General features: G+C 45.3%; 1 protein-coding gene across 2 annotated transcripts in view; it reads right to left on the reverse strand.

Moving 5' to 3' along the window:
* LOC139538975 (dedicator of cytokinesis protein 9-like) overlaps positions 1-25575 on the reverse strand; it is a 198091-nt gene extending 172516 nt beyond the window's left edge. For both annotated transcript variants that reach the window (XM_071341595.1, XM_071341588.1), the window contains exon 1: positions 25125-25575. In XM_071341595.1, coding sequence (XP_071197696.1) covers positions 25125-25241 — 117 coding nt within the window. In that variant the 5' untranslated portion in view covers positions 25242-25575. The remainder of the gene's footprint in view (positions 1-25124) is intronic.
* Between the last annotated feature and the right edge of the window lie 383 nt (positions 25576-25958).

Below are 25958 nucleotides of genomic sequence, written 5' to 3' on the forward strand. Positions count from 1 at the left end.
CCCTGTTTCAGGAAGGCTGCTCGCCTGCCTTGGTCTGGGACAGTCAATATTGAACTGCATAGTGTATCCCTGTTTCAGGAAGGCTGCTCGACTGCCTTGGTCTGGGACAGTCAATATTGAACTGCAAATTGCATCCCTGTTTCAGGAAGGCAGCTGTGTTTGATGTATTCGATATCATTCCACCTATTCCGCTCCAGCCATTACCAGCCAGCCCGTTCTCCCCGATTAAGGTGCTACCAGCCTCCTGTGGACCACGCATGCAGAAAGTCTCATACATAACAATGCCCCAGCAAAGGAAGACTCATACATAACAATGCCCCATCAAAGGGAGTCTCATACATAACAATGCCCCAGCAAAGGGAGTCTCATACATAACAATGCCCCAGCAAAGGAAGACTCATACATAACAATGCCCCAGCAAAGGAAGACTCATACATAACAATGCCCCAGCAAAGGGAGTCTCATACATAACAATGCCCCAGCAAAGGAAGACTCATACATATCAATGCCCCAGCAAAGGGAGTCTCATACATAACAATGCCCCAGCAAAGAGGGTCTCATACATAACAATGCCCCAGCAAAGGGAGTCTCATACATAACAATGCCCCAGCAAAGGAAGACTCATACATAACAATGCCCCAGCAAAGGAAGACTCATACATAACAATGCCCCAGCAAAGGGAGTCTCATACATAACAATGCCCCAGCAAAGGAAGACTCATACATAACAATGCCCCAGCAAAAGCTAGATGGTGGGAGAGTGGGAGCTGTACAGCACAATGGGCTTGTGTCAGGTTTCCAAAACAACAGTTCAGTCTTTCAAGTACATTTCCTCGAATGGGCAACCTATTATCATGATTCCTCTATGATCAAAAGGTTCTTAAATCTTTCAATTTTTTCTGAGTGCAATAAAGACTAGGATGAAACACCCACAACTCAAACAGGTCCAGGCCCAGCCCATCCCCAGTTCCAGCCCCAGCCCCAGACCCCGGTCCAGCCACATCCCCAGGCCCATCCCCAGGCCCCGGTCCAGCCCCATCCCCAGTTCCAGCCCCAGCCCCAGACCCCGGTCCAGCCACATCCCCAGTTCCAGCCCCATCCCCATCCCCAGGCCCCGGTCCAGCCCCATCCCCAGTTCCAGCCCCAGGCCCCGGTCCAGCCCCATCCCCAGTTCCAGCCCCAGGTCCAACGCCCAGGCCAGGCAACCTGAACACCAACCCCCTCCATGTCCACCCTGTCCCTCCCCCCCCAAGGCCTACAGTTTCAGACCAAGGAATGCCAACAATGCAGGCAGCCTGGTGAAAAGTCATAAGAGATGATCCCCACTGGCTACGGCAGACAGGTACCACACAGATACGGCCAGTGCGGTGCATGAGCTAGGCTAGCCTACTGCTCATAACGATGAAGAGCTTTATAATCTCATTTAATCAAACTAGCAGCAGGTACCGGGGGAGGGGGACATGATCAGAGATAATGGCCTAATCTCTACTGCGGTTTCTATGATTTTGATTTGAATACAGAAACACATCTATTACTTGCCTGTTTATGACAAAGCATAGCACTGACATGGGATGAATACTATTGCTACAGCAGCAGATAAGATACAGTCCAAAGGCAACTGGCAGTGAAACACACCAAGTGAGACTGGGCGGTGGGGGGGGGGGGGGGGGTCCCAGAGGAACAATAACAATGCCATAACAAACTTTCACTTTCATCTCTTACTGTAGGCAGACTCCAGTCAGGTGGTGGTGGAGACCTGGAACTTTAAGTAGATCCTCCAAAACACACCCTATCTTTCCTCAATCATAAGAAGACAAATACATAATGTACTAGACCTGAAAATAGTTATGGACACTTGTTTAATCTTTGAATCTATTTAAAGCACATTAGTTAAATGTGTGCTATCAAATTGAACATTAAACTGTAGCTTTAAAGGGATCTATTGACGATTTCAAAGTGCACTCTAATCCCACTCTCTCTGCAGTAGTTACCACATGGATTGAGTCTGAATGAAATTTCAGTGACCATAGTAAGCCAGTGTTTTTTCTGGATTAAAAAAATATATTTAGGTGGTGGGCGTGGCAAGGGGCGTGATAGAGGATGTGGTAAGGGGTGTGGCAATGGTCCCCCATCCTGATGTTTTTATATTTATAGCAATTTTAAGCCAATTTCCTGTAATTCTCAGAATTTTGCCATGGAGCTGATAGACCGTTTTGCCGTTTTAAAGATAATTTCCTGCAATTCTATGCATTTTGCCATGGCTAATGTTGTCAGTGGGGTGTATTCATCGATGACAAGGGAAGCCAGGCTTCCCCAGAAAATGTTATAAGAATTATTATTATTTTTTAATAATGTATCTTTCGTCTCTGTTTGGATTTGGCTTCACTCAAATCACATCGAGAGGAATACGTCATTGACAGAAAAAAACGTCAATTGTTGCATCTCGTTGTGTTGTCTCCCGGTAGCGTGCTAGCTAGCTAGCTAAAATTAGCCCTTTCCTAAATTAACCATGGATGGAGATAGGGATTTGGACTTGTGGTTTTACTTAATTCTCCGTACTGGCAAATGATTATAACGGCAATTCTTATCCAACCATAAATGTATATATTGTGCCCCTTACTTGAGAGGATGGAAGTTCAATATGTAGCTAGATGTAGAAAGCTAATGTTAACTAGCTAACTTTGCCCATGAATGGAAGTTAGGCTAGCGAGCAAGCATTTTAGCAAGGTAGCCTAGGACCAAAACAAAATGTGTGTACTGTATGACAGAGTGATAGACCGTTTAGACAGCATGAACGAGAGGAGGGTGGTATTGACGTTTTTCTACAAGTAGGGTGAGTTAACTTGTTTTTTACTTGCACACACAAACACCTAGAGAGAGGGAGAAATCAGAGCCATGGACAGCCACATGATAGCATGATTTAGCTTACGTTGATTGGACTAAATTGTTTTGGGTATCTTTTAGTTGTCACCTTTTAGACTAAGCAGAGGTGATTTGATGATGTTGAAATGTTGAAGTTAAAATGGTGCTGGAATAGTGGAGGCAGATCCTGTTTTCTTTGTGACTTGTGGTAACTCTCTGTGGTTCTAAATCAATAGTTGTTTAGTAGCCACGAAAATGTCGGAAACATTAACTTGCTTGACCGTGCTGTATGTCATGTAACTGTTTGTTATATGCTTTGTGAACTCCATCAGACAGATGTTGCTCTCTGGTTTTGTGATGAAACACAGGTATGGTTGAATTTATTCTGCCACTGTGTCTTCTTATTTTCTCGGCCTTAGGCCTATACAGTGCCTTGAAAAAGTATTCATCCCCGTTGGAGTTTTTCGTATTTTGTTGTATTACAAACTGTAATTTAAATGGATTTTTACTTGGATTTCATGCAATGGACATACACAAAATAGTCCAAATTGGTGAAGTGAATTTATTTATTTTATTACTTCTTTAAAAAAAATATATAAAAAAATTAAAAGTGGTGCGTGCATACAGTGGGGAGAACAAGTATTTGATACACTGCCGATTTTGCAGGTTTTCCTACTTACAAAGCACGTAGAGGTCTGTCATTTTTATCATAGGTACACTTCTACTGTGAGAGTCGGAATCTAAAACAAAAATCCCGAAAATCACATTGTATGATTTTTAAGTAATTAATTTGCATTTTATTGCATGACATAAGTATTTGATACATCAGAAAAGCAGAACTTAATATTTGGTACAGAAACCTTTGTTTGCAATTACAGAGATCATACGTTTCCTGTAGTTCTTGACCAGGTTTGCACACACTGCAGCAGGGATTTTGGCCCACTCCTCCATACAGACCTTCTCCAGATCTTTCAGGTTTCGGGGCTGTCGCTGGGCAATACGGACTTTCAGCTCCCTCCAAAGATTTTCTATTGGGTTCAGGTCTGGAGACTGGCTAGGCCACTCCAGGACCTTGAGATGCTTCTTACGGAGGCACTCCTTAGTTGCCCTGGCTGTCTGTTTCGAGTCGTTGTCATGCTGGAAGACCCAGCCACGACCCATCTTCAATGCTCTTACTGAGGGAAGGAGGTTGTTGGCCAAGATCTCGCGATACATGGCCCCATCCATCCTCCCCTCAATACGGTAGAGTCGTCCTGTCCCCTTTGCAGAAAAGCATCCCCAAAGAATGATGTTTCCACCTCCATGCTTCACGGTTGGGATGGTGTTCTTGGGGTTGTACTCATCCTTCTTCTTCCTCCAAACACGGCGAGTGGAGTTTAGACCAAAAAGCTCTATTTTTGTCTCATCAGACCACATGACCTTCTCCCATTCCTCCTCTGGATCATCCAGATGGTCATTGGCAAACTTCAGACGGGCCTGGACATGCGCTGGCTTGAGCAGGGGGACCTTGCGTGCGCTGCAGGATTTTAATCCATGACGGCGTAGTGTGTTACTAATGGTTTTCTTTGAGACTGTGGTCCCAGCTCTCTTCCGGTCATTGACCAGGTCCTGCCGTGTAGTTCTGGGCTGATCCCTCACCTTCCTCATGATCATTGATGCCCCACGAGGTGAGATCTTGCATGGAGCCCCAGACCGAGGGTGATTGACCGTCATCTGGAACTTCTTCCATTTTCTAATAATTGCACCAACAGTTGTTGCCTTCTCACCAAGCTGCTTGCCTATTGTCCTGTAGCCCATCCCAGCCTTGTGTAGGTCTACAATTTTATCCCTGATGTCCTTACACAGCTCTCTGGTCTTGGCCATTGTGGAGAGGTTGGAGTCTGTTTGATTGAGTGTGTGGACAGGTGTCTTTTATACAGGTAACGAGTTCAAACAGTTGCAGTTAATACAGGTAATGAGTGGAGAACAGGAGGGCTTCTTAAAGAAAAACTAACAGGTCTGTGAGAGCCGGAATTCTTACTGGTTGGTAGGTGATCAAATACTTATGTCATGCAATAAAATGCAAATTAATTACTTAAAAATCATACAATGTGATTTTCTGGATTTTTGTTTTAGATTCCGTCTCTCACAGTTAAAGTGTACCTATGATAAAAATTACAGACCTCTACATGCTTTGTAAGTAGGAAAACCTGCAAAATCGGCAGTGTATCAAATACTTGTTCTCCCCACTGTATGTATTCACTTACTTTGCTATGAAGCCCCTACATTAGATCTGGTGCAACCATTTACCTTCAGAAGTCACATAATTTGTTAAATAAAGTCCACCTGTGTGCAATCTAAGTGTCACATGATCTGTCACATGATCTCAGTATATATACACCTATTCTGAAAGGCCCCACAGTCTGCAACACCACTAAGCAAGGGGCACCACCAAGCAAGCGGCACCATGAAGACCAAGGAGCTCTCCAAACAGGCCAGGGACAAAGTTGTGGAGAAGTACAGATCAGGTTTGGGTTGTAAAAAAATATCAGAAACTTTGAATAACCCATGGAGCACCATTAAATCCATTATAAAAAAATTGAAAGAATATGGCACCACAACAAACCTGCCAAGAGAGGGCCGTACACCAAAACTCACAGACCAGGCAAGGAGGACATTAATCAGAGAGGCAACAAAGAGACCAAAGATAACCCTGAAGGAGCTGCAAAGCTCCACAGCCGAGATTGGAGTATCTGTCCATAGGACCATTTTAAGCCGTACACTCCACAGAGCTGGGCTTTACGGAAGACTGTCTAGAAAAAAGCCATTCCTTAAAGAAATAAATAAGCAAACACGTTTGGTGTTCGCCAAAAGGCATGTGGGAGACTCCTCAAACATGTTGAAGAAGGTACTCTGGTCAGATGAGACTAAAATTGGGCTTTTTGGCCATCAAGGAAAACGCTATGTCTGGCGCAAACCCAACACCTCTCATCACCCCGAGAATCTCATCCCCACAGTGAAGCATGGTGGCAGCAGCATCATGCTGTGGGGATGTTTTTCATCGGCAGGGACTGGGAAACTGGTCAGAATTGAAGTAATGATGGATGGCGCTAAACACAGGGAAATTCCTGAGGGAAACCTGTTTGTCTTCCAGAGATTTAAGCTGGGATGGAGGTTCACTTTCCAGCAGGACAATGACCCTAATCATACTGCTAAAGCAACACTTAAGTGGTTTAAGGGGAAACCTTTAAATGTCTTGGAATGGCCTAGTCAAAGCCCAGACCTCAATCCAATTGAGAATTTGTGGTACGACTTAAAGATTGCTGTACACCAGCAGAACCCAACCAACTTGAAGGAGCTGGAGCAGTTTTGCCTTGAAGAATGGGCAAAAGTCCCAGTGGCTAGATGTGCCAAGCTTATAGAGACATACCCCAAGATACTTGCAACTGTAAGTACTGTATAAGGTGGCTCTATAAAGTATTGCCTTTGGGGGGTGAATAGTTATGCACGCTCAAGTTTGTCCGTTTTTTCTCTTATTTGTTGTTCGTCTCACGATAAAAAATATTTTGCATCTTCAAAGTGGTAGGCATGTTATGTAAATCAAATGATACAAACCCCCAAAAAAGTTCCAGGTTGTAAGGCAACAAAATAGTAAAAATGCCAAGGGGGTTGAATACTTTCGCAAGCCACTGTATATCATGGTGTCAAGGCATATAAACTAACAGGTTATAGAGCAAACAAGGTAATTATCACAACACATAGGTTGTAATTTGGCTTTTTTTACTGCTTCCCCAGTGATTTTACCCACGCACGACTACTGAATGCTGTGTTCTTTTGCTCAAACTTAATAACAAAATCAATACTGTTAAATGAATTGTTTTGGGAATTTTAAATTGTCTCGCTTTTTTTTGGTGATAGTTAGTTCTCAAAGATTATTACAAAAATATATACATTAGGTACATTATCTTTTCTCCATACTTTATATTTGGTTTTAGTCGTTTAAGTTTACACTAAAGCGTTTTCACCTCCCCCCAAAAAATCAACACAAGTTATATTTTGCTTAGGCGGCCCGCCCAATGGTTTCTATGGCAGAAAAATACCTGAGTACTACCTGAACCGGGCTGTGTGTTGGTGCAGATATAACAGTCTCTTCAAAGCAACCTACAGTATTAGTCTGGCTCTGTGAGTCCACAAATAGACTGTCACCAGACTGTCATCATTCGAATCACCAGGGCCTTGAACCTTGGTGTGAAGCATTGTATAGTAATACTCAATCTGAGCTGAATTATACTTCAAGAAATCATTCACAGAAAACTCTTAAGGTTAGGGTTACAGTTGAAGTCGGAAGTTTACAAACACTTAGGATGGAATCATTAAAACTCATTTTTCAAACACTCCACAAATTTCTTGTTTACAAAGTATAGTTTTGGCAAGTCGGTTAGGATATCTACTTTGTGCATGACAAGTAATTTTTCAAACAATTATTTACAGACAGATTATTTCACTCATAATTCACTGTATCACAATTCCAGTGGGTCTGAAGTTTACATACACTAAAGATGACTGTGCCTTTAAACAGCTTGGAAAATTCCAGAAAATTATGTCATGGCTTTAGAAGCTTCTGATAGGCAAAGTGACATCATTTGAGTCAATGGAAGGTGTACTTGTGGATGTATTTCAAGGCCTCCCTTCAAGCTCAGTGCCTCTTTGCTTGACATCATGGGACAATCAAAATAAATCAGCCAAGACCTCAGAAAAAAAAGTAGACCTCCACAAGTCTGGTTCATCCTTGGGAACAATTTCCAAATGCATGAAGGTACCACGTTCATCTGTAAAAAGAATTGTACGCAAGTACAAACACAATGGGACCACGCAGCCGTCATACTGCTCAGGAAGGAGACGCGTTCTGTCTCCTAGAGATGAACATACTTTGGTGCGAAAAGTGCAAATCGATCCCAGAACAACAGCAAAGGACCTTGTGAAGATGCTGGAGGAAACAGGTACAAAAGTAAAACGAGTCCTATATCGAGATAACCTGAAAGGCCGCTCAGCAAGGAAGAAGCCACTGCTCCAAAACCGCCATAAAAAAGCCAGACTACGGTTTGCAACTGCACATGGGGACAAAGATCGTACTTTTTGGAGAAATGTCCTTTGGTCTGATGAAACAAAAATAGAACAGTTTGGCCATAATGACCATCGTTATGTTTGGAGGAAAAAGGGGGAGGCTTGCAAGCCGAAGAACACCATCCCACCCGTGAAGCAGGGGGGTGGCAGCATCATGTTGTGGGGGTGCATTGCTGCAGGAGGGTCTGGTGCACTTCACAAAATAGATGGCATCATGAGGACAGAAAATTATGTGAATATATTGAAGCAACATCCCAAGACATCAGTCAGGAAGTTAAAGCTTGGTCGCAAATGGGTCTTCCAAATGGACAATGACCCCAAGCATACTTCCAAAGTCGTGGCAAAATGGCTTAAGGACAACAAAGTCAAGGTATTGGAGTGGCCATCACAATGCCCTGACCACAATCCTACGGAAAATGTGTGAGCAGAACTGAAAAAGCATGTGCGAGCAAGGAGGCCTACAAACCTGACTCAGTTACACCAGCTCTGTCAGGAGGAATGGGCCAAAATTCACCCAACTTATTGTGGGAAGCTTGTGGAAGGCTACCCGAAACGTTTGACCCAAGTTAAACAATTTAAAGGCAATGCTACCAAATACTAATTGAGTGTATGCAAACTTCTGACCCACTGGGATTGTGAAATAAATCATTCTCTCTACTATTATTCTGACATTTCACATTCTTAAAATAAAGTGGTGATCCTAACTGACCTAAAACAAGGAATTTTTACTAGGATTAAATGTCAGGAATTGTGAAAAACTGAGTTTAAATGTATTTTGCTAAGGTGTATGTAAACTTCGGAATTCAACTGTAAGTTTAGGCATTGACTCTGTAATCTTAAGGTTAGGCATTAACTCTGAATGGTTAAGGTAAGGGTTAAGGTTTGGGATAGGCTTAAAACAAAAATCGCAAATAACAACTTTCTATTACTAGATTCGAACTTGCGACCTTTGGAATCAGAGGCAGATTCTACTTGAAGGTAACAGCGCTCACCGTTGCCCCTAGTGGCCGGTTTCCACGTCATCTCCCGACGTGCTCAGACATGGATGGACGTTGAATACTGACTTGTATCACGGGTGACCTGGCTGGAAATGTCACATGGAGAGAGGGCTGGGCAAACTAAAATGAAGGGGGAATTGGCAGTGGATTGAACATGGAGAAAATGCCATCTGGAAAGGGAAACAGATAACAAGACTGAACCTTCCCTGGTTCCCACCATTTAAAGTAGTTAGTAGCAGAGGGGGGGTTAAGGGAAGGAAGCATTGTTTTTATAGACAAATCAGGGAGCCTAAAAGGATAAACACACCTCACAAAACAAAAAAATAAATGTGTTGTCCATCAGTCAGTCTACTCCCACAGTAAACACGACCCTGTCTCCACTCTCCGCTAGGCCCTGTCTCCACTCTCCGCTAGGCCCTGTCTCCACTCTCCGCTAGGCCCTGTCTCCACTCTCCGCTAGGCCCTGTCTCCACTCTCCGCTAGGCCCTGTCTCCACTCTCCGCTAGGCCCTGTCTCCACTCTCCGCTAGGCCCTGTCTCCACTCTCCGCTAAGGCCCTGCCTCCACTCTCCGCTAGGCCCTGCCTCCACTCTCCGCCAGGCCCTGTCTCCGCTAGGCCCTGTGTAGTCCTTTTGAGGACATAATTCCCCTGAGTTTAATCTGCGGAGGTGGAGGAGGAGGAGGAGGAGCACGTGTGCAGAGAGCAGACCCATAAAAAGCTTTTAGGCTTCATCTCCTTGCTTATTACTAAATGGCCAGCCACTCACAAGCCACTGGATCAGCAATGTGTGTGTTCCCAGTACAGACATACTGTAGACAGGCTTCCTGATATTGCTCTGATTCACTTCCTGTAGAAGGGCTGGGAGGGACATTAGTGATGGGGGGTGGGAAATCGATTTTTTTGCACTAGATGACCTGTACCTGCACCAAAACTCCAGTATTTTTCCTTCATAGCTTGTTCTCCATCTTCTTTTTAAATAGGGAGCCAATTAGTTTTCAGCAGTTTTATTTCCATGACTGATCTCATGGTTCTCTCTTGTCTCTCTGCAGAAGACATATGATGAGCAATATGTTTGGAACATTGAATTGCAATAAAATCACATATAGAATAGCGAGAATACATTTCGTATCGGCGCCTACGTATCGTGATAATATCGTATCGTGACTTCCCTGACAATTCCCAAGGGAGGGTCGTGCGGCCTCTTAATGCTCATTAATATGTCTGCTATACCTCCAAGCTGCTTAGGGCTAACGGAGACTCATACTGTAGCCCCCAGGCCTACCTAGCACTCAGTTAGAAAGGAGCAGGAAATGGGAGGGCTTAATTTAAAATATATATATTTCACCTTTATTTAACCAGGTAGGCCAGTTGAGAACAAGTTCTCATTTACAACTGCGACCTGGCCAAGATAAAGCAAAGCAGTGCGACACAAACAACAACACCGAGTTACACATGGAATAAACAAGCGTACAGTCAATAACACAATAGAAAAATAAAAAAAAGAAGTCTATATACAGTGTCTGCAAATGGCGTGAGGAGGTAAGGCAATAAATAGGCCATAGTAGCGAAGTAATTACAATTTAGCCGATTAACACTGGAGTGATAGATGAGCAGATGATGATGTGCAAGTAGTGATACTGGTGTGCAAAAGAGCAGAAAAGTAAATAAAAACAATATGGGGATGAGGTAGGTAGATTGGGTGGGCTATTTACAGATGGACTATGTACAGCTGCAGCGATCGGTTAGCTGCTCAGATAGCTGATGTTTAAAGTTAGTGAGGGAAATATAAGTCTCCAGCTTCAGCAATTTTTGCAAATCGTTCCAGTCACTGGCAGCAGAGGACTGGACGGAAAGGCAGCCAAAAGAGGTGTTGGCTTTGGGGATGACCAGTGAGATATACCTGCTGGAGCGCGTGCTAAGTGCTAATTCAACACCAAAGCCACACTATTCTCATGAAGAAGGAGTCTCGGGGAAAATAGAAGGCGCTTTCTCAACATACGAGGGTCACATCCAAAAGGCAGAGGTAGGTGAAATTCACTAAATGTCTGTGAAAACATACAGTACTTCCCGGCGTCTGGTGAAAATGTGGTTTAGAGGGCCATGTGAGGGTGATTCTCTCCCGGGGCTGAAGAGATGAGAGGACATCGTACTGCACCATATGTCTCGTGGCTCTCGCTGGCCTGTTACTACGTCTCCATCAGTCACTCAACAGGACAGCAACGCCTGATTGGATAACAGAGGACGGTTACTACCGTTCTATCAGTATACACAGGAAGTAAACTGGACTGGTAACATCACCAGAGAAGGAAAAGGAGACCAGAAGGACATGACCCCAATCAGTTAGTCAGTCCCCCACAGCCCTGATCAACCGAAATAGCCTCCTTCAGCCAAAGGGTACAGGCTGGAGACAACAGTAAGTCCACGGATTGCATTACATTATGGTATGGTAGCAAGATAAATCAGTGTTTCCCCATATATGCATTTAGCAGTGGCGCACTGCCGCTGCTAAATCGTGGACACTAGTGCAAAAGTATTATATTTTTTAAATCATGTATATAGACTATATAATATATGCCCCAGGAAGACCACATCCGCCCCCCCCTCTCCCCTCGCAGGAAGTTCCCGATCCCACCCCCCAGCAGAAAGACCCCATTAACCACCCCCCGCAACTCTGCCACCGCTGCTGAAAAAATTCCTAGGGGAAACACTGTCAATGTTGAACACTTTAGCAAGTCTTCAAAAGTACTTGAGTGAATGAGGGGGATGTTTGATCATGTAGGGAGGTGGTATTCAAACCATAGTGTTTACAGCCTTGCAGGAGGCATGAACTAAACAAACTGTCAGAGCAGCAGAGAGCATTCCAGACTCCAAGAAAACAAGCGTCACTTCAGCAACAAGCCTCAACTAGACCAACGCTTGCCTCACTCTTCATACACTAGTGTTAATGTTTTGGTAGCTTGCCAACATTTCAGAGTTCAAATATTATTGTGAGAATACTTTAAACATTGGAGAAGCCAGGGGAAACAGTTGTGTGAAAACAGTTGAAGTGTTATGGCGAGCAGTATGGCGATACAGGTCCCAGAGCAGTTGCACTGCACTTGTTAACAGGAAAGCACCATCTACAGGCTCTTTAAAACCCAGGTACTTTGTTATGGTAACCTTCCCTGTTTTCCAAAACAGTCAGGCTCTATCGGGGAGAACAGTCACAGTGGGCAGGTTTCCCAGCGCAAGGCTACCCTGGGCTCTGCCTGTCTGTCTGCTCTGCCAGTCCACCTACTGCTACAGGAAACCACCTCTATCTAGGAACTCAGGCCTCTCTACGTCCACAAGGAGATGGTAGACAGGAAGTCACAATTCCTGTTTGGGCAGGGTCTATAGATTTTGGGGCAGAGTGGGCCAGGGGCGTATTCAATGCGCTGTAAAGTGTAGTGTTTTTTTTGCTCATAGAGCTAGCAAGTGGAAAGAGTTGCTCTGTTCTCTCGCCTCTGGTCCAAACAGAGAGCTATTTCTATCTCACCAGTCACACTTACATAAGAGCCATGAAATCAGTACACAAAAAATGGAATCCCAGGCTTAGCCAGTGAGAAATCAATGGTCTATTGTGGCCAAGGGCTAAAATATCACACATCAGAGAATCCAATAACCTGTTGGAGTGAAGAAGTGGGAAGAGACAGTACTTCTCCATTTGTTTTCTTTCAGCAGGAAATGGTTAAACAAGCCACAAGTCTGAAACGACCTGAAACAGCACGTCTGGATTACTTATGAGTGTCAGATGGGATTCTTTGCTGGAAACAGTGTCCTCACTGGGAGTGCAAATAATCTCTTTTGGTTAGCGCTCACAAAGATGTATGGCAAAGTGTCAGTGCAAGAATCCACAATGGTTCATCACTTTTCCAAATCAATTTTTTTCTGGCAGACCATGTGATCATTTGAGTTGGCCACATTGCTACTGCATTCAGACACATGGAAAAACCAAGACTTGACAGGCCCTGGGTAAAAACAATCCCCCTCAACTCCTGTGTTTGATGACCTGAGTTATCCAGGGCTCCACTAAGGACATCCCTCTATCTCTTCTCTGACCACGAGGGCCTCGAGGGGTGGATCTGGTTTGGATTAAAACCACAACTGCCAAGAAGCGTGCCTCGTACCAAGCAAACGTCGTTTATGGCCAGCCCTGTGGGTGCGTTGTATTCCTCACTTTACGCTTCCACGCCACAACTCCCACGTCCTTGGTCATAGCTGTTTCATGTGGCCTTTAAATGTTTCCAGTCTAGTTAAATCACTTCTGAAAATTAACAGAAACCCCTTTCTGACATTTAAAAGTGCAAAAGAAAATACAGACAGTATAGAGTGTTCCAGTTGTATACTAGGGCATCAATACAGACAGTATAGAGTGTTCCAGTTGTATACTAGGGCATCAATACAGACAGTAAAGAGTGTTCCAGTTGTATACTAGGGCATCAATACAGACAGTAAAGAGTGTTCCAGTTGTATACTAGGGCATCAATACAGACAGTATAGAGTGTTCCAGTTGTATACTAGGGCATCAATACAGACATTATAGAGTGTTCCGGTTGTATACTAGGGCATCAATACAGACAGTTAAGAGTGTTCCAGTTGTATACTAGGGCATCAATACAGACACTATAGAGTGTTCCAGTTAAACACAGCAGGACAGCGCCTTTCAGCAGGACAGAGCAATACAGCAGGACAGAGCCATACAGCAGCCAGAATCATACAGCAGGACAGAGCATACAGCAGGACAGAGCCATACAGCAGGACAGAGCCATACAGCAGGACAGAGCCATACAGCAGGACAGAGCCATACAGCAGGACAGAGCCATACAGCAGGACAGAGCCATACAGCAGGACAGAGCCATACAGCAGGACAGAGCCATACAGCAGGACAGAGCCATACAGCAGGACAGAGCCATACAGCAGGACAGAGCCATACAGCAGGACAGAGCCATACAGCAGGACAGAGCCATACAGCAGGACAGAGCCATACAGCAGGACAGAGCCATACAGCAGGACAGAGCCATACAGCAGGACAGAGCCATACAGCAGGACAGAGCCATACAGCAGGACAGAGCCATACAGCAGGACAGAGCCATACAGCAGGACAGAGCCATACAGCAAAGCCATACAGAAAGGTTTCTAGATTGAATCCCTGAGCTGACAATGTAAAAATCTGTCGTTTTGCCCCTGAACAAGGCAGTTAACCCACTGTTCCCCGGGCGCCGACGACGTGGATGTCGATTATGGCAGCCCCCCGCACCTTTTCTGATTCAGAGGGGTTGGGTTAAATGCGAAAAACACATTTCAGTTGAATGCATTCAGTTGTACAACTGACTAGGTATCCCCCTTTCCCATACAGCATGCCAGAGGCCATAACTATCAAGGATATCAGGGAGGTTGAGTGCTGTCTACAAGGGGAAAGTGGATAGGGCTTGTTCAGTGTGTTAGTGTCTCTATATTATGCCTTGTCCAAAGAGTGGGCCTCTTAATGGTCCCATGTATAAATGATCCATGCAGGCTGAGAGCTCATCTGTCTCACTATCTCTGCCCACTGGACCTCTGTTCACTAACAGTACCCTTACCTTGACACAGAAACACATATCACTGGACCTCTGTTCACTAACAGTACCCTTACCTTGACACAGAAACACATATCACTGGACCTCTGTTCACTAACAGTACCCTTACCTTGACACAGAAACACATATCACTGGACCTCTGTTCATTGACTTACCCGGCCTCGCCCTACTACAATCTGAAGTCAAATGTCTACTGTTTGCTGATGATCTGGTGCTTCTGTCCCCAACCAAGGAGGGCCTACAGCAGCACCTAGATCTTCTGCACAGATTCTGCCAGACCTGGGCCCTGACAGTAAATCTCAGTAAGACCAAAATAATGTTCCAAAAAAGGTCCAGTCGCCAGGACCACAAATACAAATTCCATCTAGACACCGTTGCCCTAGAGCACACAAAAAACTATACATACCTCGGCCTAAACATCAGCGCCACAGGTAACTTCCACAAAGCTGTGAACGATCTGAGAGACAAGGCAAGAAGGGCCTTCTATGCCATCAAAAGGAACATAAAATATCGACAAAACAATTAGGATCTGGCTAAAAATACTTGAATCCGTTATTGAACCCATTTTACTTTATGGTTGTGAGGTCTGGGGTCCGCTCACCAACCAAGAATTCACAAAATGGGACAAACACCAAATTGAGACTCTGCATGCAGAATTCTGCAAAAATATCCCTCGTGTACAACGTAGAACACCAAATAATGCATGCAGAGCAGAATTAGGCCGATACCCATTAATTATAAAAATCCAGAAAAGAGACGTTAAATTCTACAACCACCTAAAAGGAACTTATTCCCAAACCTTCCACAAGAAAGCAATCACCTACAGAGAGATGAACCTGGAAAAGAGTCCACTAAGCAAGCTGGTCCTGGAGATCTGTTCACAAACACAAACAGACCCCACAGAGCCACAGGACAGCAACACAATTAGACCCAACCAAATCATGAGAAAACAAAAAGAGATTTACTTGACACATTGGAAAGAACTCACAAAAAAATTAGCAAACTAGAATGTTATTTGGCCCTAAACAGACAGTACACAGTGGCAGAATACCTCCCCACTGAGACTGTGTAAAGGTCCTGTGTGTAGCTGGTGTAGAGGAGTCAGGCGCAGGACAGTAGATATGAGTAATCAACGTACTTTACTTAAAATATACAAATACAAAGCAAATAATGAGAGCCCACAATAACGGACCGATGTACAACGAACAATCACTCACAAACAAACATGGGAGAACAGAGGGTTAAATAATACACAAGTAATTGGGTGAGTGAAACCAGGTGTGTAAGACACAGACAAAACAAATGGAAAATGAAAAGTGGATCGGCGATGGCTAGAAGGCCGGTGACGTCGACCGCCGAACGCCGCCCGAACAAGGACAGGGACCGACTTCGGCGGATGTCGTGACAGACTGACCTACACTTAAGGAAAGCTTTGACTATGAACAGACTCAGTGAGCATAGCCTTGCTATTGAGAAAGGCCGCCGTAGGCAGACCTGGCTCTCAACAGATGACAGGCTATGTGCACACTGCCCACAAAATGAGGTGGAAACTAAGCTGCACTTCCTAACCTGCCCAAAGTATGACCATATTAGAGACACATTTTTCCCTCAGATTACACAGATCCACAAAGAATTTGAAAAAACAAACCCAATTTTGATAAACTCCCATATCTACTGGGTGAAATATCACAGTGTGCCATCACAGCAGCAAGATGTGTGACCTGTTGCCACAAGAAAAGGGCAACCAGTGAAGAAAAACACCATTGTAAATACAACCCATATTTATGTTTATTTATTTTCCCTTTTGTACTTTAACCATTTGTACATCAACACACTGTACATAGATTTTTATATTGTGTTATTGACTGTACGTTTGTTTATGTGTACAACTCTGTGTTGTTGTTTTTGTCACACTGCTTTGCTTTATCTTGGCCAGGTCGCAGTTGTAAATGAGAACTTGTTCTCAACTGGTCTACCTGGTTAAATAAAGGTGAAATAAATAAATAAATACATTAAAAAAATGTCTTTATTCTTTTGGAACTTCTGTGAGTGTAATGTTTACTGTTCATTTTTATTATTTATTAAACTTTTGTTTATTATCTACTTCACTTGCTTTGGCAATGCTAACATATGTTTCCCATGCCAATAAAACCCCTTGAATTTATTTGAAATGAATTGAGACCAGAGAGAGAGAGAGAGAGATACCAGAGAGAGGCCAGAGAGAGAGAGAGAGAGAGAGAGAGAAAACAAAGAGAGAGAGAGAGAGAGAGAGAGCCAGAGAAAGCAAAGAGAGAGAGGGGTAGAGAGAGATCGGAGAGAGTGCGTGCAACCAAGCTGCTTAGGGCCTGCTCTGCTGGACAACAGTTACAATCCACTAATCTCCTGACAGGCAAGGAGGGTGGCATACAGCACGTCACAGTCATTCTCCACAGTCCACCCATCTCTACGCTTCCTGACAGGGAACAACAGTATCCATTCACCAGGTTCACAGGGCCAAGCTCAACACTGGATTCATGAGCGTATAGGGCTGGAAAAGTGAATTACATATTTATACACACATCCATAAAAACGTCAATAGAAAGTCCAATTTACGGGCACTCTATCCCACACAACATTAGGCTACATTAAACACCCTTTCATTTCCCCTTAATCACAATTAGAAAAGGTAAGAGAAAGACTTAAGACAAGCCTATACGATAACAATGTTTTGAACGATTGTCCATTTTACAAAAGACACACATAATCCAGTACAGGGTCAAAGGTCAGGCAATGGCTATCCGCCAGAGTCCTCTCACATAATCCAGTACAGGGTCAAAGGTCAGGCAATGGCTATCCGCCAGAGTCCTCTCACATAATCCGGTACAGGGTCAAAGGTCAGGCAATGGCTATCCGCCAGAGTCCTCTCATATAATCCGGTACAGGGTCAAAGGTCAGGCAATGGCTATCCGCCAGAGTCCTTTCACATAATCCGGTACAGGGTCAAAGGTCAGGCAATGGCTATCCGCCAGAGTCCTCTCACATAATCCAGTACAGGGTCAAAGGTCAGACAATGGCTATCCACCAGAGTCCTCTCACATAATCCAGTACAGGGTCAAAGGTCAGGCAATGGCTATCCGCCAGAGTCCTCTCACATAATCCAGTACAGGGTCAAAGGTCAGGCAATGGCTATCCGCCAGAGTCCTCTCACATAATCCAGTACAGGGTCAAAGGTCAGGCAATGCTGTCTCAGCCTCCAGTATTTATGTTGCAGTAGTTTATGTGTCGGGGGGCTAGGGCCAGTCTGTTATATCTGGAGTACTTCTCCTGTCTTATCCGGTGTCCTGTGTGAATTTAAGTATGCTCTCTCTAATTCTCTCTTTCTTTCTTTCTTTCTTTCTTTCTTTCTTTCTTTCTTTCTTTCTTTCTATCTCTCAGAGGACCATGCCTCAGGACTACCTGGCCTGATGACTCCTTGCTGTCCCCAGTCCACCTGGCCGTGCTGCTGCGGCTATGGAATCCTGACCTGTCTGTTCTATCCGCCAGAGTCCTCTCACATAATCCAGTACAGGGTCAAAGGTCAGGCAATGGTTATCCGCCAGAGTCCTCTCACATAATCCTGTACAGGGTCAACAGGGTTGTTGAGGTGTCTGTCTGTACACTGATGTGAGGGTTGTTGAGGTGTCTGTCTGTACACTGATGTGAGGGTTGTTGAGCTGTCTGTCTGTACACTGATGTGAGGGTTGTTGAGGTGTCTGTCTGTACACTGATGTGAGGGTTGCTGAGGTGTCTGTATGTACACTGATGTGAGGGTTGTTGAGCTGTCTGTCTGTACACTGATGTGAGGGTTGTTGAGCTGTCTGTCTGTACACTGATGTGAGGGTTGCTGAGGTGTCTGTATGTACACTGATGTGAGGGTTGTTGAGGTGTCTGTATGTACACTGATGTGAGGGTTACTCACAACAACACCGTGACTGCTACTATAAATGACACCTGAAGAAATGCCTCATGGATGATAACAAAAGACTGCGCGTGAAAGAGGGAAATGAACAATTACACGGATAGTTAGTGGATGAGTGCTTGACGACTGTTTGTTGATGCTCAGTAGGTCAGTTTAATTGAGACAGGAAATGCTCTGCTGTACCACCTGAAAAACAGTTTATGCGGCGTCTGATTTCTCCATCGCCCTCTGTGACGAACAAAGGGCTCCCCACGAGGCTTCCGCGGCCTTGGCTATTCAGATATGACAGGCCTGGACCATACGACAGGCCTGGACCATACGACAGGCCTGGACCATACGACAGGCCTGGACCATACGACAGGCCTGGACCATACGACAGGCCTGGACCATACGACAGGCCTGGACCATACGACAGGCCTGGACCATACGACAGGCCTGGACCATACGACAGGCCTGGACCATACGACAGGCCTGGACCATATGACATGCCTGGACCATATGACAGGCCTGGAGGCTGTGTGAGATGATATCCCTCCCCCAGGTTCCCACCAAAAGCAGGGCCAGGGAGGATCTAAGTTCATCAACATTAGCTGAAATCCAACATGGACTATTGATTGTAATTACACAACCGCCTCCAGATGCTTTCTAGCACTTGTGCGTTAACAGATATTTGTAGCTGTCATCAACGGGCTAAGACCATCAGACAATCAGACCATCAGACCATCAGACAATCAGACCATCAGACAATCAGACCATCAGACCATCAGACCATCAGACCATCAGACCATCAGACCATCAGACCATCAGACCATCAGACCATCAGACCATCAGACCATCAGACAATCAGACCATCAGCCCATCAGACCATCAGCCCATCAGACCATCAGCCCATCAGCCCATCAGACAATCAGACCATCAGCCCATCAGACAATCAGACCATCAGCCCATCAGCCCATCAGACCATCAGTCCATCAGCCCATCAGACCATCAGCCCATCAGACCATCAGACAATCAGACCATCAGACCATCAGACCATCAGCCCATCAGACAATCAGACCATCAGACCATCAGACAATCAGACCATCAGACAATCAGACCATCAGACCATCAGACCATCAGACCATCAGACAATCAGACCATCAGACCATCAAACAATCAGACCATCAGACCATCAGCCCATCAGACCATCAGCCCATCAGACCATCAGCCCATCAGCCCATCAGACCATCAGCCAATCAGACCGATACATCTGAGCAGATAGCTTCCACACCTTACCAAACAAGGAAAGCAGAGCTAGAATACAGAGCCCTTCATTTGAGAGGAATATTTTCTAAAGTGGCCAAGGCCTTTCTGTTTAATCTAATAAAGGGGACAGAGAGAGAGAGAGTGCTAAATCCTGCTTTGTTTCAAAGGTAGACTTTTGAGTTGCTGCCGTCACCACCACCATCAGCAGCAACACATTCAAAGCTGATGACATCCATTATGGTTCTAATGGTATTCACAGAGAGAAACCTGGGTATTCACAGAGATAAACTTGGGTATTCACAGAGAGAAACCTGGGTATTCACAGAGAGAAACCTGGGTATTCACAGAGAGAAACCTGGGTATTCACAGAGAGAAACCTGGGTATTAACAGAGAGAAACCTAGGTATTCACAGAGAGAAACCTGGGTATTCACAGAAAGAAACCTGGGTATTCACAGAGAGAAACCTGGGTATTCACAGAAAGAAACCTGGGTATTCACAGAGAGAAACCTGGGTATTAACAGAGAGAAACCTAGCTATTCACAGAGAGAAACCTGGGTATTCACAGAGAGAAACCTGGGTATTCACAGAGAGAAACCTAGGTATTCACAGAGAGAAACCTGGGTATTCACAGAAAGAAACCTGGGTATTCACAGAGAGAAACCTGGGTATTCACAGAAAGAAACATGGGTATTCACAGAGAGAAACCTGGGTATTCACAGAGAGAATCCTGGCTCTGCTCTGGGCATGGAGAAACAGAGAGACATCTCGGGGATGGGCCCTATCCACTGGCACGTCACTCTACTCCAACAATAAACAAAGGGGCTCTGCCCAGTGTGTCCACCCAGAAACATCATAAACTGGCTAATAAGTAGAAGAGTGGACAGTGTTTGCTTCCAAAATCCAACATTTGCATTTATCCAATCCATGACATTCTAGTTTGAGCCATACAATATCTACCGACCAAAGAGAATCTACTCAGCTCATTATGACTTCTTAATGGGCATTTTGGATTACAATCTTTCAGACAGAAAGAATACAATACATTTGTGTTGTAATGTAGACTGAAATACAATCGTCCACGATGGGGGGGATCCATCACAATCTCCCCGTTACGGTGACAGAGAACCTGGGCGGTGACAGAGAACCTGGGCGGTGACAGAGAACCTGGGCGGTGACAGAGAGCCTGGACGGTGACAGAGAGCCTGGACGGCTCGGTGACAGAGAACCTGGGCGGTGACAGAGAGCCTAGACGGTGACAGAGAGCCTGGACGGTGACAGAGAGCCTGGACGGTGACAGAGAGCCTGGACGGTGACAGAGAGCCTGGACGGTGACAGAGAGCCTGGACGGTGACAGAGAGCCTGGGCGGTGACATAGAGCCTGGACGGTGACAGAGAGCCTAGACGGTGACAGAGAGCCTGGACGGTGACAGAGAGCTTGAACGGTGACAGAGAGCCTGGACGGTGACAGAGAGCTTGAACGGTGACAGAGAGCCTGGACGGTGACAGAGAGCTTGAACGGTGACAGAGAGCCTGGACAGTGACAGAGAGCCTGGACGGTGACAGAGAGCCTAGACGGTGACAGAGAACCCCGACGGTAACAGAGAGCCTGGACGGTGACAGAGAGCCCCGACAGTGACAGAGAGCCTAGACGGTGACAGAGAGCTTGAACGGTGACAGAGAACCTGGGCGGTGACAGAGAGCCTAGACGGTGACAGAGAGCCTGGACGGTGACAGAGAGCCTGGACGGTGACAGAGAGCCTGGACGGTGACAGAGAGCCTGGACGGTGACAGAGAGCCTGGACGGTGACAGAGAGCCTGGGCGGTGACAGAGAGCCTGGACGGTGACAGAGAGCCTAGACGGTGACAGAGAGCCTGGACGGTGACAGAGAGCTTGAACGGTGACAGAGAGCCTGGACGGTGACAGAGAGCTTGAACGGTGACAGAGAGCCTGGACGGTGACAGAGAGCTTGAACGGTGACAGAGAGCCTGGACAGTGACAGAGAGCCTGGACGGTGACAGAGAGCCTGGACGGTAACAGAGAGCCTAGACGGTGACAGAGAGCCTGGACGGTGACAGAGAGCCTAGACGGTGACAGAGAGCCTGGACGGTGACAGAGAGCTTGAACGGTGACAGAGAGCCTGGACGGTGACAGAGAGCTTGAACGGTGACAGAGAGCCTGGACGGTGACAGAGAGCTTGAACGGTGACAGAGAGCCTGGACAGTGACAGAGAGCCTGGACGGTGACAGAGAGCCTGGACGGTAACAGAGAGCCTAGACGGTGACAGAGAACCCCGACGGTAACAGAGAGCCTGGACGGTGACAGAGAGCCCCGACAGTGACAGAGAGCCTAGACGGTGACAGAGAGCTTGAACGGTGACAGAGAGCCTGGACGGTGACAGAGAGCTTGAACGGTGACAGAGAGCTTGAACGGTGACAGAGAGCCTGGACGGTGACAGAGAGCTTGAACGGTGACAGAGAGCCTGGACGGTGACAGAGAGCCTGGACGGTAACAGAGAGCCTAGACGGTAACAGAGAGCCTGGACGGTGACAGAGAGCCCCGACAGTGACAGAGAGCCTAGACGGTGACAGAGAGCTTGAACGGTGACAGAGAGCCTGGACGGTGACAGAGAGCTTGAACGGTGACAGAGAGCTTGAACGGTGACAGAGAGCCTGGACGGTGACAGAGAGCCCCGACAGTGACAGAGAGCCTGGACGGTAACAGAGAGCCTGGACGGTGACAGAGAGCCTGGGCGGTGACAGAGAGCCTGGACGGTGACAGAGAGCCTGGACGGTGACAGAGAGCCTGGACGGTGACAGAGAGCTTGGACGGTGTCCAGTTCGGTTACTTAGCAACTTCTTCCAGAAAGGTTTGAACAATGACTCCGAAACCACAACAAACACAGTACACACACAAACAAAAGTGTAAACTCCTTTCTCCCAGAGCCTCTTTGCAAAATTGATATTGTGATATCAAATCAAACTGTATTTGTCACATGCGCCGAAAACAACAGGTGTTCACCTTACAGTGAAATGCTTACTTACAAGCCCTTAATCAACAGTGCAGTTCAAGAAGAGGTAAGAAAATATTTACTAAATAAACTAAAGTTTAAAAAATCTAATCAATTAAAAAGTAACAATAAATGTACATAACAATAACGAGGATATATACAGGGGGTACCGGTACCGAGTCAATGTACAGGTTAGTCGAGGTAATTTGTAAAGTGACTATGCAAAGTGACTATGCACGGTAAAAACAATTGAAGGGGGGTAGAAGCTGTTGAGGAGCCTTTTGGACCTAGACGTGGCGCTCCTGTACCGCTTGTCGTGCGGTAGCAGAGAGAATAGTCGATGACTAGGGTGGCAATTTTTAGGGCCTTCCTCTGACACCGCCTGGTGTAGAGGTCCTGGATGGCAGGCAGCTTAGCCTCGGTGATGTACTGAGCCGTACGCACTACCCTCTGTAGCGCCTTGTGGTCGGAGGCCGAGCAGTTGCCATACCAGGCGGTATGAGGATGCTCTCGATGGTGCAGCTGTATAACTTTTTGAGGATCTGAGGATCTGAGGACCCATGCCAAATCTTTTTAGTCTCCTGAGGGGGAATAGGGATTGTCTTCACAACTGTCTTGGTGTGTTTGGACCATGATAGTTTGTTGGTGATGTGGACACCAAGGAACTTGAAGCTCTCAACCTGATCCACTACAGCCCCGTCAATGAGAATGGGGGCGTGCTCGGCCCTCCTTTTCCTTTGTCTTGATCACGTTGAGGGAGAGGTTGTTGTCCTGGCACCACACTGCCAGGTGTCGGATCTCCTCCCTATCGGCTGTCTCATCGTTGTCGTTGATCAGGCCTACCACTGTTGTGTAGTTGGCAAACGTAATGATGGTGTTGGAGTCGTGCTTGGCCATGCAGTCATGGGTGAACAGGGAGTACAGGAGGGGGCTAAGCTTGCACCCCTGAGGGGCCCCCGCGTTGAGGATCAGCGTGGCGGATGTATTGTTGCCTACCCTTATCACCTGGGGGCGGCCCGTCAACTGTGCCTTTCCAAATCATGTCCAATCAATTGAATTTACCACAGGTGGACTCCAATCAAGTTGTAGAAACAATTCAAGGATGATCAATGGAAACAGGATGCATCGGAGCTGAGTCACATAGCAAAAGGTCTGAATAGTTATGTAAATAAGGTTTTCTGGTTTTATCTTTTATAAATTTGCAAACATTTCTAAAAAACTGTTTCCGCTTTGTCATTATGGGGTATTTTGTGTAGATTGATGAGATTTGTATTTAATTTAAATCAATTTTAGAATAAGGCTGTAATGTAACAAATTGTGGAAAAAGGGAAGCGGTCTGAAAACTTTCCAAATACACTGTACATGTGATATTTCAGTTTTTATTCGTAATAAATTTGCCAAAATCTCTAAAAACCTGTTTTTTGCTTTGTCCTTATGACGTATTTGAGGAGTGATGAGGGGGGGGGGGGGGGGGGGAATAATCCATTATAGAATAAGCCTATAACATAAACAAAAAGTGGAAAAAGTCAAAGGGTCTGAATACTTTCCACGTGCACTGTATCTCCTAGATATAGGACAGACACTTAATTACCTTATTCCGTATGATTAATTGTTTTACTGTCTGTTTTGACATTTATGAATGTGTTAATCAATGAGTTTCTATGGGCTATAGTCGGCCAAATTCAATATTTTATAAAATAATTGTTTTATATATATTTTTTTACATTCATGGGTCATAAAATTCTAAATTAAATAGTTAAATGATCCATCTTAAAACAATTCCATATGTTAGCTTAGTAGAACCCCCCCTCTCCCCCAAAGGTTATACTTTTTTAATATCCATAATTATCCGTGTAGCCTGTAGACCTACCATTGCTGCTGTGTGCCTCTATCTCATTTACATATTGGACTAGAATGGAATAAATGGAATAAAACAGGTGAAGATGGCAAAACACACCTAAAGTAATTTAAACAAATAAAAGGTCAAGTCAAATAATATGTAAACCCCCCCCCCCCCCCAACAAGAAATGCATAATTTCATGCTTTCAAGTACTTATACAAAATGGAATTCAGATCTTATTGGGACACATGTTGAGTAAGAGTATCAGAGCGCTCCACCAGCTGACCTCCAGTCAGATCTTATTGGGACACATGTCGAGTAAGAGTATCAGAGCGCTCCACCAGCTGACCTCCAGTCAGATCTTATTGGGACACATGTCGAGTAAGAGTATCAGAGCGCTCCACCAGCTGAGGTTGGGTGACACCTCGATGGGATACAAAGTAACAACACACAAGGCACAATAGCAGACCGACGTATGATAGAAAAAGCGAAAGATTACGTAGAGGAAGAAGGTATGGAGATGGTGTACTTACAATAAACACGGAGGTCCTGACAACCTCAGAGACACTTTGCCTTAGTTCAGCCGCAGTGCCAGGTTTACTTAGTCCCCTTGTAAATTTCCTGATCTCCGGATGTACTGGAACAGACATTGTCGAGTTCTGCCTTTCATCAATTTCTTTGAAGAATTGATTAAACGTCAAATAAAAGTGAAAACTGAATTCATAAACCGGTGAATCAGTTTATTCAACCCCACTAGTGCGCACATTGAGTTTGAAACTGGATCGTGTTTAGGTGGTTGAGTATGCCTTTTTGATCTCATAATTTGCACCAATTACAAGTGAAAGTTGTGTTGTATTATCCCGCAGCCGTCACATTCCCCCGCTGAGTTATTGTTGTCATAATAAACCATTCTTCAAAGCTGTCACCGTCTCATTACCGCTGCCCCTCCGTCTCCCTATGGTCGGTGACGGTGTAGCTTCATGCGACGACGTCAGCCAGAAGTAATCACCAGTGTTCTGCCCGCAACACAAATGACGTCACGTCTATATGGTAATGAGGAATCCTTCAAAATAAAAGCCCCATTTCAAAACATTGCAATGTGGATAACTAATTCAAAGGATAAATAATTGTAATCAATGGCCACTTTTATTGTACCAACAACAAAAGGCAATAAGTATGAAAACAAAAACATGGTTTTAAAAACATTTTTTAAGCCTAATAATGGAAAAATTAAATGTTCACACTGGTATGTTGAGAATACTGGGCTGTAGAGACCTGTTATAGACCTGTTATAACGACCAATGATGGACTGGCATACCTGTTATAACGACCAGTGATGGACTGACATACCTGTCATAATGACCAAT

The sequence above is a fragment of the Salvelinus alpinus genome, chromosome 14, assembly GCF_045679555.1.
Source record: "Salvelinus alpinus chromosome 14, SLU_Salpinus.1, whole genome shotgun sequence".
Classification (NCBI taxonomy): Eukaryota; Metazoa; Chordata; class Actinopteri; order Salmoniformes; family Salmonidae; genus Salvelinus; species Salvelinus alpinus.